Source organism: Carettochelys insculpta, chromosome 4 (genome assembly GCF_033958435.1).
Source record: "Carettochelys insculpta isolate YL-2023 chromosome 4, ASM3395843v1, whole genome shotgun sequence".
NCBI lineage: Eukaryota > Metazoa > Chordata > Testudines > Carettochelyidae > Carettochelys > Carettochelys insculpta.
In genome coordinates, this window is record NC_134140.1 from 131963204 (window position 1) to 131976225 (window position 13022).

At 62.1% G+C, this 13022-nt stretch overlaps 1 protein-coding gene across 3 annotated transcripts in view; it reads right to left on the reverse strand.

Annotated features, from left to right (window-relative positions):
* The window catches only part of HGSNAT (heparan-alpha-glucosaminide N-acetyltransferase), a 47690-nt gene extending 34794 nt beyond the window's left edge, over positions 1–12896 (reverse strand). For 2 of the 3 annotated variants that reach the window (XM_074993866.1, XM_074993865.1), the window contains exons 1-2: positions 12765–12896; positions 8292–8407 (exon numbers count right to left, since the gene is read on the reverse strand). In XM_074993866.1, coding sequence (XP_074849967.1) covers positions 8292–8407; positions 12765–12867 — 219 coding nt within the window. In that variant the 5' untranslated portion in view covers positions 12868–12896. Of the gene's footprint in view, positions 1–8291; positions 8408–12764 lie in introns of those variants that run through there. The other variant, XM_074993867.1, reaches the window with a different exon arrangement.
* Between the last annotated feature and the right edge of the window lie 126 nt (positions 12897–13022).

Below are 13022 nucleotides of genomic sequence, written 5' to 3' on the forward strand. Positions count from 1 at the left end.
ACCTCCAGCCTGCTCCTGCTCCCCACCCTGCCCAAGAACCCCACCCCCAGCCTGCTCCTGCACCCCACTCTGCCCAAGAACCCCACCTCCAGCCTGCTCCTGCTCCCCACTCTGCCCAAGAACACCCACCTCCAGCCTGCTCCTGCTCCCCACTCTGCCCAAGAACACCCACCCCCAGCCTGCTCCTGCACCCCACTCTGCCCAAGAACACCCACCCCCAGCCTGCTCCTGCTCCCCACTCTGCCCAAGAACACCCACCTCCAGCCTGCTCCTGTACCCCACTCTGCCCAAGAACACCCACCCCAGCCTGCTCCTGCTCCCCACTCTGCCCAAGAACACCCACCCCCAGCCTGCTCCTGCACCCCACTCTGCCCAAGAACACCCACCCCCAGCCTGCTCCTGCTCCCCACCCTGCCCAAGAACACCCACCCCCAGCCTGCTCCTGCTCCCCACTCTGCCCAAGAACACCCACCCCAGCCTGCTCCTGCTCCCCACTCTGCCCAAGAACCCCACCTCCAGCCTGCTCCTGCTCCCCACTCTGCCCAAGAACACCCACCTCCAGCCTGCTCCTGCTCCCCACTCTGCCCAAGAACACCCACCTCCAGCCTGCTCCTGCACCCCACTCTGCCCAAGAACACCCACCCCCAGCCTGCTCCTGCTCCCCACTCTGCCCAAGAACCCCACCTCCAGCCTCCTCCTGCTCCCCACTCTGCCCAAGAACACCCACCTCCAGCCTGCTCCTGCTCCCCACTCTGCCCAAGAACACCCACCCCCAGCCTGCTCCTGCACCCCACTCTGCCCAAGAACACCCACCCCCAGCCTGCTCCTGCACCCCACTCTGCCCAAGAACACCCACCCCCAGCCTCCTCCTGCACCCCACCCTGCCCAAGAACACCCACCCCCAGCCTGCTCCTGCACCCCACCCTGCCCAAGAACACCCACCCCCAGCCTGCTCCTGCACCCCACTCTGCCCAAGAACACCCACCCCCAGCCTGCTCCTGCTCCCCACTCTGCCCAAGAACACCCACCCCCAGCCTGCTCCTGCTCCCCACTCTGCCCAAGAACACCCACCCCCAGCCTGCTCCTGCACCCCACCCTGCCCAAGAACACCCACCCCCAGCCTGCTCCTGCACCCCACTCTGCCCAAGAACACCACCTCCAGCCTGCTCCTGCACCCCACTCTGCCCAAGAACCCCACCCCCAGCCTGCTCCTGCACCCCACTCTGCCCAAGAACCCCACCTCCAGCCTGCTCCTGCTCCCCACTCTGCCCAAGAACACCCACCTCCAGCCTGCTCCTGCACCCCACTCTGCCCAAGAACACCCACCCCCAGCCTGCTCCTGCTCCCCACTCTGCCCAAGAACACCCACCTCCAGCCTGCTCCTGCACCCCACTCTGCCCAAGAACACCCACCCCCAGCCTGCTCCTGCTCCCCACTCTGCCCAAGAACCCCACCTCCAGCCTGCTCCTGCTCCCCACTCTGCCCAAGAACACCCACCCCCAGCCTGCTCCTGCTCCCCACTCTGCCCAAGAACACCCACCCCAGCCTGCTCCTGCACCCCACTCTGCCCAAGAACACCCACCTCCAGCCTGCTCCTGCTCCCCACTCTGCCCAAGAACCCCACCTCCAGCCTGCTCCTGCTCCCCACTCTGCCCAAGAACCCCACCCCCAGCCTGCTCCTGCACCCCACTCTGCCCAAGAACCCCACCTCCAGCCTGCTCCTGCTCCCCACTCTGCCCAAGAACACCCACCTCCAGCCTGCTCCTGCTCCCCACTCTGCCCAAGAACACCCACCCCCAGCCTGCTCCTGCACCCCACTCTGCCCGAGAACACCCACCCACAGCCTGCTCCTGCTCCCCACCCTGCCCGAGAACACCCACCTCCAGCCTGCTCCTGCTCCCCACTCTGCCCAAGAACACCCACCCCCAGCCTGCTCCTGCTCCCCACTCTGCCCAAGAACACCCACCTCCAGCCTGCTCCTGCTCCCCACCCTGCCCAAGAACACCCACCTCCAGCCTGCTCCTGCACCCCACTCTGCCCAAGAACACCCACCTCCAGCCTGCTCCTGCTCCCCACCCTGCCCAAGAACACCCACCTCCAGCCTGCTCCTGCTCCCCACTCTGCCCAAGAACACCCACCTCCAGCCTGCTCCTGCTCCCCACTCTGCCCAAGAACACCCACCTCCAGCCTGCTCCTGCTCCCCACTCTGCCCAAGAACCCCACCTCCAGCCTGCTCCTGCACCCCACTCTGCCCAAGAACACCCACCCCCAGCCTGCTCCTGCTCCCCACTCTGCCCAAGAACACCCACCCCCAGCCTGCTCCTGCACCCCACTCTGCCCAAGAACCCCACCTCCAGCCTGCTCCTGCACCCCACTCTGCCCAAGAACACCCACCCCCAGCCTGCTCCTGCTCCCCACTCTGCCCAAGAACACCCACCTCCAGCCTGCTCCTGTACCCCACTCTGCCCAAGAACACCCACCCCAGCCTGCTCCTGCTCCCCACTCTGCCCAAGAACACCCACCCCCAGCCTGCTCCTGCACCCCACTCTGCCCAAGAACACCCACCCCCAGCCTGCTCCTGCTCCCCACCCTGCCCAAGAACACCCACCCCCAGCCTGCTCCTGCTCCCCACTCTGCCCAAGAACACCCACCCCAGCCTGCTCCTGCTCCCCACTCTGCCCAAGAACCCCACCTCCAGCCTGCTCCTGCTCCCCACTCTGCCCAAGAACACCCACCTCCAGCCTGCTCCTGCTCCCCACTCTGCCCAAGAACACCCACCTCCAGCCTGCTCCTGCACCCCACTCTGCCCAAGAACACCCACCCCCAGCCTGCTCCTGCTCCCCACTCTGCCCAAGAACCCCACCTCCAGCCTCCTCCTGCTCCCCACTCTGCCCAAGAACACCCACCTCCAGCCTGCTCCTGCTCCCCACTCTGCCCAAGAACACCCACCCCCAGCCTGCTCCTGCACCCCACTCTGCCCAAGAACACCCACCCCCAGCCTGCTCCTGCACCCCACTCTGCCCAAGAACACCCACCCCCAGCCTCCTCCTGCACCCCACCCTGCCCAAGAACACCCACCCCCAGCCTGCTCCTGCACCCCTCCCTGCCCAAGAACACCCACCCCCAGCCTGCTCCTGCACCCCACTCTGCCCAAGAACACCCACCCCCAGCCTGCTCCTGCACCCCACTCTGCCCAAGAACACCCACCCCCAGCCTGCTCCTGCACCCCACCCTGCCCAAGAACACCCACCCACAGCCTGCTCCTGCTCCCCACTCTGCCCAAGAACACCCACCCCCAGCCTGCTCCTGCACCCCACTCTGCCCAAGAACACCCACCTCCAGCCTGCTCCTGCACCCCACCCTGCCCAAGAACACCCACCTCCAGCCTGCTCCTGCTCCCCACCCTGCCCAAGAACACCCACCCCCAGCCTGCTCCTGCACCCCACTCTGCCCAAGAACACCCACCTCCAGCCTGCTCTTGCTCCCCACCCTGCCCAAGAACACCCACCCCCAGCCTGCTCCTGCACCCCACCCTGCCCAAGAACACCCACCTCCAGCCTGCTCCTGCTCCCCACCCTGCCCAAGAACACCCACCCCCAGCCTGCTCCTGTACCCCACTCTGCCCAAGAACACCCACCTCCAGCCTGCTCCTGCTCCCCACCCTGCCCAAGAACACCCACCCCCAGCCTGCTCCTGCACCCCACCCTGCCCAAGAACACCCACCTCCAGCCTGCTCCTGCTCCCCACCCTGCCCAAGAACACCCACCCCCAGCCTGCTCCTGCTCCCCACTCTGCCCAAGAACACCCACCCAAGCCTGCTCCTGCACCCCACTCTGCCCAAGAACACCCACCCCCAGCCTGCTCCTGCTCCCCACTCTGCCCAAGAACACCCACCCAAGCCTGCTCCTGCACCCCACTCTGCCCAAGAACACCCACCTCCAGCCTGCTCCTGCTCCCCACCCTGCCCAAGAACACCCACCCCCAGCCTGCTCCTGCTCCCCACTCTGCCCAAGAACACCCACCCAAGCCTGCTCCTGCACCCCACCCTGCCCAAGAACACCCACCCCTAGCCTCCTCCTGCACCCCACTCTGCCCAAGAACACCCACCCCCAGCCTCCTCCTGCACCCCACTCTGCCCAAGAACACCCACCTCCAGCCTGCTCCTGCTCCCCACCCTGCCCAAGAACACCCACCCCCAGCCTGCTCCTGCTCCCCACTCTGCCCAAGAACACCCACCCAAGCCTGCTCCTGCACCCCACCCTGCCCAAGAACACCCACCCCCAGCCTCCTCCTGCACCCCACTCTGCCCAAGAACACCCACCCCCAGCCTCCTCCTGCACCCCACTCTGCCCGAGAACACCCACCCCCAGCCTGCTCCTGCTCCCCACTCTGCCCAAGAACACCCACCCACAGCCTGCTCCTGCTCCCCACTCTGCCCAAGAACACCCACCCCCAGCCTGCTCCTGCACCCCACTCTGCCCAAGAACACCCACCCCCAGCCTGCTCCTGCACCCCACTCTGCCCAAGAACCCCACCTCCAGCCTGCTCCTGCTCCCCACTCTGCCCAAGAACACCCACCCAAGCCTGCTCCTGCACCCCACTCTGCCCGAGAACACCCACCCCCAGCCTGCTCCTGCTCCCCACTCTGCCCAAGAACACCCACCCAAGCCTGCTCCTGCACCCCACTCTGCCCGAGAACACCCACCCCCAGCCTGCTCCTGCTCCCCACTCTGCCCGAGAACACCCACCCCAGCCTGCTCCTGCTCCCCACTCTGCCCGAGAACACCCACCCCCAGCCTGCTCCTGCACCCCACCCTGCCCAAGAACACCCACCCCCAGCCTGCTCCTGCTCCCCACTCTGCCCAAGAACACCCACCCAAGCCTGCTCCTGCTCCCCACTCTGCCCAAGAACACCCACCTCCAGCCTGCTCCTGCACCCCACTCTGCCCAAGAACACCCACCCCAGCCTGCTCCTGCTCCCCACTCTGCCCAAGAACACCCACCTCCAGCCTGCTCCTGCACCCCACTCTGCCCAAGAACCCCACCTCCAGCCTGCTCCTGCTCCCCACTCTGCCCGAGAACACCCACCTCCAGCCTGCTCCTGCACCCCACTCTGCCCAAGAACCCCACCTCCAGCCTGCTCCTGCACCCCACTCTGCCCGAGAACACCCACCCACAGCCTCCTCCTGCTCCCCACCCTGCCCAAGAACACCCACCTCCAGCCTGCTCCTGCACCCCACTCTGCCCAAGAACCCCACCTCCAGCCTGCTCCTGCACCCCACTCTGCCCGAGAACACCCACCCACAGCCTCCTCCTGCTCCCCACCCTGCCCAAGAACACCCACCTCCAGCCTGCTCCTGCACCCCACTCTGCCCAAGAACCCCACCTCCAGCCTGCTCCTGCACCCCACTCTGCCCGAGAACACCCACCCACAGCCTCCTCCTGCTCCCCACCCTGCCCAAGAACACCCACCTCCAGCCTGCTCCTGCTCCCCACTCTGCCCAAGAACACCCACCCCAGCCTGCTCCTGCTCCCCACTCTGCCCAAGAACACCCACCCCCAGCCTGCTCCTGCACCCCACCCTGCCCAAGAACACCCACCCCCAGCCTGCTCCTGCTCCCCACTCTGCCCAAGAACACCCACCCAAGCCTGCTCCTGCACCCCACTCTGCCCGAGAACACCCACCCACAGCCTGCTCCTGTACCCCACTCTGCCCAAGAACACCCACCCAAGCCTGCTCCTGCACCCCACTCTGCCCGAGAACACCCACCCACAGCCTGCTCCTGTACCCCACTCTGCCCAAGAACACCCACCCCCAGCCTGCTCCTGTACCCCACTCTGCCCAAGAACACCCACCCAAGCCTGCTCCTGCACCCCACTCTGCCCGAGAACACCCACCCACAGCCTGCTCCTGTACCCCACTCTGCCCAAGAACACCCACCCCCAGCCTGCTCCTGTACCCCACTCTGCCCGAGAACACCCACCCACAGCCTGCTCCTGCTCCCCACTCTGCCCAAGACTGCTTAGCCCCTGGCTCTTCCTACAGTTGGAGACCACATCAGTGAGGGGATTTTTTTGTTTTTGCTTTGCACTTGTGTGGCTCCCTAGTGATCTGTCTGTGGGACTGTGGCCCCCAACCAGAAAAAGGTTCCCCACTCCTGGGCTACGTCTACACATGTAGCAACATCGAAATAGGCTATTTCGATGAATAACGTGTACATGTCCTCCAGGGCTGGCAACGTCGATGTTCAACTTCGACGTTGCGCAGCACAACATCGAAATAGGCGCTGCGAGGGAACGTCTACACGCCAAAGTAGCACACACCGAAATAAGGGTGCCAGGCACAGCTGCAGACAGGGTCACAGGGTGGACTCAACAGCCAGCCGCTCCCTTAAAGGGCCCCTCCCAGACACAGTTGCACTAAACAACACAAGATCCACAGAGCCGACAACTGGTTGCAGAACCTGTGCCTGCAGCATGAATCCCCAGCTGCAGCAGCAGCAGCCAGAAGCCCTGGGCTAAGGGCTGCTGCACACGGTGACCATAGAGCCCCGCAGGGGCTCGAGAGAGAGCGTCTCTCAACCCCCCAGCTGATGGCCGCCATGGCGGACCCCGCTATTTCGAAGTTGCGGGACGTGCAACGACTACACAGTCCCTACTTCGACGTTGAACGTCGAAGTAGGGCGCTATTCCTATCCCCTCATGGGGTTAGCGGCTTCGACGTCTCGCTGCCTAACGTCGAAGTTAACTTCGAAATAGCGCCCGACGCGTGTAGCCGTGACGGGTGCTATTTCGAATTTAGTGCCGCTACTTCGAAGTAGCGTGCACGTGTAGACACGGCTCTGGTGTAACAGCAGCTCTTTAAACCTGTGTGTTGTATGTTGACTAGACTTTCACCAGACAATGTTACAAGTATGTGCGAACGATACAGAAAGCTGAAGAGCAACGAGGTAGAAGCAAACCCTGACAGATATCCCTGAAAAGCCAACAGGAGACCCTCTGTGGCAATGACCTACTCTCTTCAGAGTGGGAGACAAGATGCTTAAGAGTGGCTTCTCTCCAGCCAGCTTCCGTCCCAGGAGTCAGTCAGGGCTAACTAGCTTACAGCAGCAGTCTTCATTCCGAAGCGTTACTCAGCCGCCAGCGGGCTTGGGTTTTGAACTTGGCCTTGGCGTTAGACAGACCAGCCAAAGGGACGACCTGGCCCCAAGGTGTCACAACGGCTGCATTCACTTTGCAAACATGCATGCACTGGCCCAAGCACAACCCGTGGCTGCACCACTCCCCAGCTCACCCATGCTGCCTAATCAGGCCAGCAGGCATGCGAAAGCAGAACACCACCACATGTGACAGGCACAGGCCTCGCCTGCCTGAGGAACAAACTTCCCCTAAAGTTTCCTGCCGCTGCTCACCCAGGCTCAGAGCCCTATCCTCCTCCCTCCCCACCTCAGCAGGGCACCCTGGGTCGCTAGTATTGTAATGACCATCACCCAGCCCTGCTCTGAACAGGGGTACCCCGCCACCCCCTCACTGCCCCAGCCTCTCCTTGTTCAACCCCACCAGCTCCGCTCCGCACTGCAGTGCCTAGGTCCAGCACCCCAGCCCCACGCTGCACTGACTCCCAGGAAATTGCTCTGCCCCAGAGCTGCAGTGCCACCCCCAGCTTGGCCCCTGCCAAGCTACGGGGAGCGCAAGCGTCCAAACAGCTCAGCATGACAGGGGCTAGGCAGGGGTAGACCGATCGCGCTAGGCTCCCACCTTCCAAAATTTCACCCCCCACAAAAGGGAGCACACCTCCACCTTTGTGGAACACACGTCTTCAGTACAATAACAGGATGTGCCTTTAGTCTGGCTAGTTCAGGCTCTAGACTGGGGAAGGCGTGGCAGCACACACTGCAGCAGGGGCTATGCCCACCAGGAATTAGCTGTGGTCCTGGGCATGATTGTACAGCCCCCAGTGAAGCCCACACTGCTCTGCTCCCTGAGCTAGTCAGCGTCCACAAGGCCAGGATCACCCACCTGAGGTGCAGTCTCGGCCTTGCCTCCCCTAGACCAAACTCTTACATTACAGCAGGCGTGTCCAACCCGCGGGCTGCGTGCGGCCCTGGACAGCTAGTAATGTGGCCCCACAAGCTCGTAAACTTTTAACATTATCATGTGACTTATATACACTAACTATATTATATATTTTATATGCGGCCCAAGACAATTCCTCTTCACTCAATGCGACCCAGACAAGCCAAAAGGTTGGACACCCATGCATTAGAGTACAATGGGAGCGTCTTGTTTACCTGGTAACAGTAATCAGAAAGCCAGGAGACAGTCAAGTTCTCACTGATCAACTCATTGTGGACCAGCAGCAAGGCCTGATCAATTTTCAGATCTGAGGGCCTCCTCCTGGATAAATCTATTGGGACACAGAAATGGAGAGAAGGACATGTGTTAATAGTATGGAAGGGGAAATTTTATATAACTCATTTCAGAACACAAGTCAACCTTGTAACCAGGAACAATGAGCGCAACCTTGTGACCAGGAACAAGGAACTATACTGCAGCCTCGCTAATCCTCGCATTTAGGGCTGCTGGTACTAGAGGATCAATGGAGTACAAAAATTATACAGGAAATGATAACTTCTCCCAGCCCTGTTTCTGCCTGAGCACGGCTCTGGATTACCGTCATTGCACTGGAAAACCAACGGGAACAAGAGCGTTCATAGACGGTGTGCTGCTACAGCAGCATAGACACAGTACCACAGCTGTGCCACTGCAGCATAGACTCTGCTCACGGAAACAGAAGGGGTTTTCCATCAACATACATAACCCTCCTCTCCAAGACATGGTAGCTAAGTAGACAGAGGAATTCTTCTGTCAACCTCGCTGTGCATACAAGTACGGGATATGTTGATCTAACTGTATCATATAGGCCACAAAATCTTGCACAACCCTGGGTGATAGACTTGGGTCAATCTAATACAGGGTTTCTTAAACTATATTCTTTGGAACATAGGTGCTCCAGGAACAACTGGCAGGTGTGCTGCGAACATCTGCCACTTTTATGTATATATTATTATTATCTGATGTTAAAGCCACATCCAATGTTACTTCTCCATTATTTCCTTTTGTTTTTGCTGTACATATTGCTTTTTTTTTTTTTTTTTGGTCTGACAATTGTTTTTGAAGAAAATTTTCATAGGTGTTCCACATAAAAGAAATATTATTGCTTGGCATTCCATGATCTCAGAAAGCTTAAGAAACGCTGATCTAATACGTAGGCATAGCCCAGGACTATATCTACACTTCAAATGCCACTGCAGAGCCACTGTAGTGCTTCAGTGTTGATAATCAATGCACCCATGGGAGTGATTCTCCTGTCATTGTAGTTAATCCATCTCCCCAGTCCACAGTAGGCAGATACAAGGGAGAGTTGTTCCACTATCTACGCTGGGTGTCAGGTCAACTTAGCTATGTTACTCAGGGGTGTGAAAAATGTAATCCCTTTGCAACTCATCTTGACACGAGATAAAAATCAAGTTGCCAGGTTCTCCCTGCTATTCGAACCCAAGCAGGCAATTCCTAGGTAAGAACACACCTTGTAGTTACAGTGTAGATACATCCACAGATGAAGCAGGCAAGAACACACAGGGAGTATTTGCTCCCTCTGAGTCCCCCGCAGACTGGGTGCTTCTCAGGAAGCCAATAGTCAGAAGAGAGACCCAGTATACACAGAAAATCCTATTTTGTTTTGGGTGAGGATGGGAACCTCTTCTGAATGCTGAGCTTTGGGGTCCTGACTTGTAAGTTACTCCAGCTTTGGGGCCCCGACCTAAAAGTTAGGACTATTATCAGTTGCCATGTGTGTTCTGTGTGCTCTCCTAGCTCTCCAGTCAGCTGGCTCAGGAGATCTTGACTTCACTATCCACAAAGATCTGACCTGGTTTGGCAGTGAAGGAGCTCCGCCAGGTTCATAGCCAATGAAGGATGATACTAGCACCTAGAGATTCTAGATGTACACTAACGCATACAAGCCCCTGACAATGGATCAGCTCTGTCAGCACTGGGTTTTTCTGCTGTCTCCTTGGGTGAACAAAGCTCCGTATTGCTCTCCTGACATGGTTAGTTACCAACCCTACCCCTTGAACCTGCTGGTTCAAACAAAACATCTTCATATCTCACCCTGTCCTGCCCTTGTCTTACTCAGGGTTGGTGGGTTCCTGTACCATCGCCCAACTGTGTTTATACCATAGATCTACAGTCAGCCCTTTCATATCCTGCAGCCCAGGGATTGGGAGGTCACCGGACAGTCAAATATTCTGGAGAATAGAGAGGGAGACCTAGCAATGCATAACACTAAAGAAAAACAAAATTACATATAAGCAAACAAAAATGTAAGCAGAGTACTTTATTTACCAACAACAGTAGTATTGTACACTGTAATCATATGCTGTATTTGTATTTACTCCACTATACTGTACTTTAGAAAAATGTAACTAGAATTTACTTATGGTTATAACACCGGTTATTTGAGAGTTCCAGATGATACAACGCCAGATATGAAAGAGTTTACTGTGTGTTGGGGTGTAACCCTGTAACGCTGTAGGCAAGCATTTGTGCAGAGCCTGCCTTTTGCTGACCTAGGTTCAGGACTCTCCAAGTTCTCTTTCTCTGACCAGGGCTGTAAGCAGAGCTAGGGGCACAGCACACCCCCAAACAGTAACCTGCAGGTTTGGGCCTAGGAGGGGATGTTCTCAATGAAGAACCAGTGTGCGCTGTGGCCAAGCAAAGCAGGCGTTTCTAGCTGTGAAACACACTTGGGAGGAGAGGAGAATCGAAAACAACCCCAGCCTGATTCAGTCCAGAGCGAGAGGGGCACTGTAGGGAAGAGACACAGTACCAACGAGACTGGGGGAGGGAGACAGCGAGGTGGGAAAGAATCAGAGGAAGACAGACAATGAGTGGGGGTGGAAGAGAGGAGTGTGGAAGGGGACTGGGGAGGGAATGACAGAAATAGGGAGGTGGAAACAAGGACTGGCGGGGGAAGTGTAAGAACTGGGGGTGAGGAAACGGGGGCAGATGATGTGGGGAAAGCAAAGGGGCAAACAAGATGGTTCAGATAGGGTGACCAGAGAGCAAGTGTGAAAAATCAGGGTCAGCTGGGGTAATGAAGGCTTAGACAAGAATCAGTCCCAAATAACACGGGTGTCCCAATAAAACTGGGACGTCAGGTCACCCCAAGCGTGGGGGAGACAGAAACAGGGAGTTAGGTGGGCAAAGGCAATTGGGACAGGCCAGGTGGGGAAGGGCAGGAGGGACAGAAGGGAAGGGCTGGGCAGGGCAGGGCAGGAGAGGGGAAACGGGGGGCTGGGCCGGACCGGGCGGGGCGGGCGCTCGGGGCAGGAGAGGGGAAATGGAGGAGCCGGACGGGGGCTCGGAGCAGGAGAGGGGGAATGGGAGGCCGGGCCGGGGCTTGGGGGAGGAGAGGGGGAATGGGAGGCCGGGCCGGGCGGGGGCTCGGGGCAGGAGATGGGGAACGGGGGGGCCGGGCCGGGCCGGGGTTCGGGGCAAGAGATGGGGAACGGGGGGGGAGCCGGGCAGGGGCTCGGGGCAAGAGATGGGGAACGGGGGGAGCCGGGCCGGGGCTCGGGGCAAGAGATGGGGAACGGGGGGGAGCCGGGCGGGGGCTCGGGGCAGGAGATGGGGAACGGGGGGAGCCGGGCCGGGGCTCGGGGCAAGAGATGGGGAACGGGGGGGAGCCGGGCGGGGGCTCGGGGCAGGAGATGGGGAACGGGGGGAGCCGGGCCGGGGCTCGGGGCAAGAGATGGGGAACGGGGGGGCCGGGCCGGGCCGGGGCTCGGGGCAAGAGATGGGGAACGGGGGGGAGCCGGGCGGGGGCTCGGGGCAAGAGATGGGGAACGGGGGGGAGCCGGGCGGGGGCTCAGGGCAGGAGAGGGGGAACGGGGGGAGCCGGGCAGGGGCTCGGGGCAGGAGAGGGGGAACGGGGGAGCCGGGCCGGGCCGGGCGGGGGCTCGGGGCAGGAGAGGGGGAACGGGGGGGCCGGGCGGGGGCTCGGGGCAGGAGAGGGGGAACGGGGGGGGCCGCGCGGGGGCTCAGGGCAGGACAGGGGGAACGGGGGGGCCGGGCCGGGTGGGGGCTCGGGGCAGGAGGGGGGAACGGGGGAGCCGGGTGGGGGCTCGGGGCAGGAGAGGGGGGGCCGGGCCGGGCGGGGGCTCGGGGCAGGAGAGGGGGAACAGGGGAGGGGGGACCGGGCCGGGCCGGGCGGGGGCTCGGGGCAGGAGAGGGGGAACAGGAGAGGGGGGGCCGGGCCGGGGCTCGGGGCAGGAGAGGGGGAACGGGGGAGCCGGGCGGGGGCTCGGGGCAGGAGAGGGGGAACGGGGGAGCCGGGCAGGGCCGGGCGGGGGCTCGGGGCAGGAGAGGGGGAACGGGGGGGCCGGGCGGGGGCTCGGGGCAGGAGAGGGGGAACGGGGGAGCCGGGCCGGGCCGGGCGGGGGCTCGGGGCAGGAGAGGGGGAACGGGGGGGCCGGGCCGGGGCTCGGGGCAGGAGAGGGGGAACGGGGGAGCCGGGCAGGGCCGGGCGGGGGCTCGGGGCAGGAGAGGGGGAAGGGGGGGGCCGGGCCGGGCCGGGCCGGGCGGGGGGGGCTCCCGCCATGCGGGAGGGGACGGGAGGGGTGGAAATGGCCGGCCGGCCGGGAGGCGGGGGCTCAGGCCTGGCGGGCGGGCGGGCGCAAAGGGGCCACGGGGGCCCTTACCGTGGGGCTGGGTGAGGCCGGGCGCCAGCAGCGCGGCGCTCATGGCGGTCACCGCCACGCAGAGGGTGGCCGAGGGGCCCCATCCCTGGCCGGGCCCCGCCATCCCCGCCCCGTGGGCCGCGGCTGCCGGCGCTGGGCTGGGCTGGGCCGGGCCGGGCCTGCAGCGGGACGCTGGCGGTAGCGCGGCGGGCGGGCTCAGCTCCACCCTGCCGCGGGGCGGGGCCGGGCCGGCAGGTGAGTCCCGCCCGGGGCGCGCCG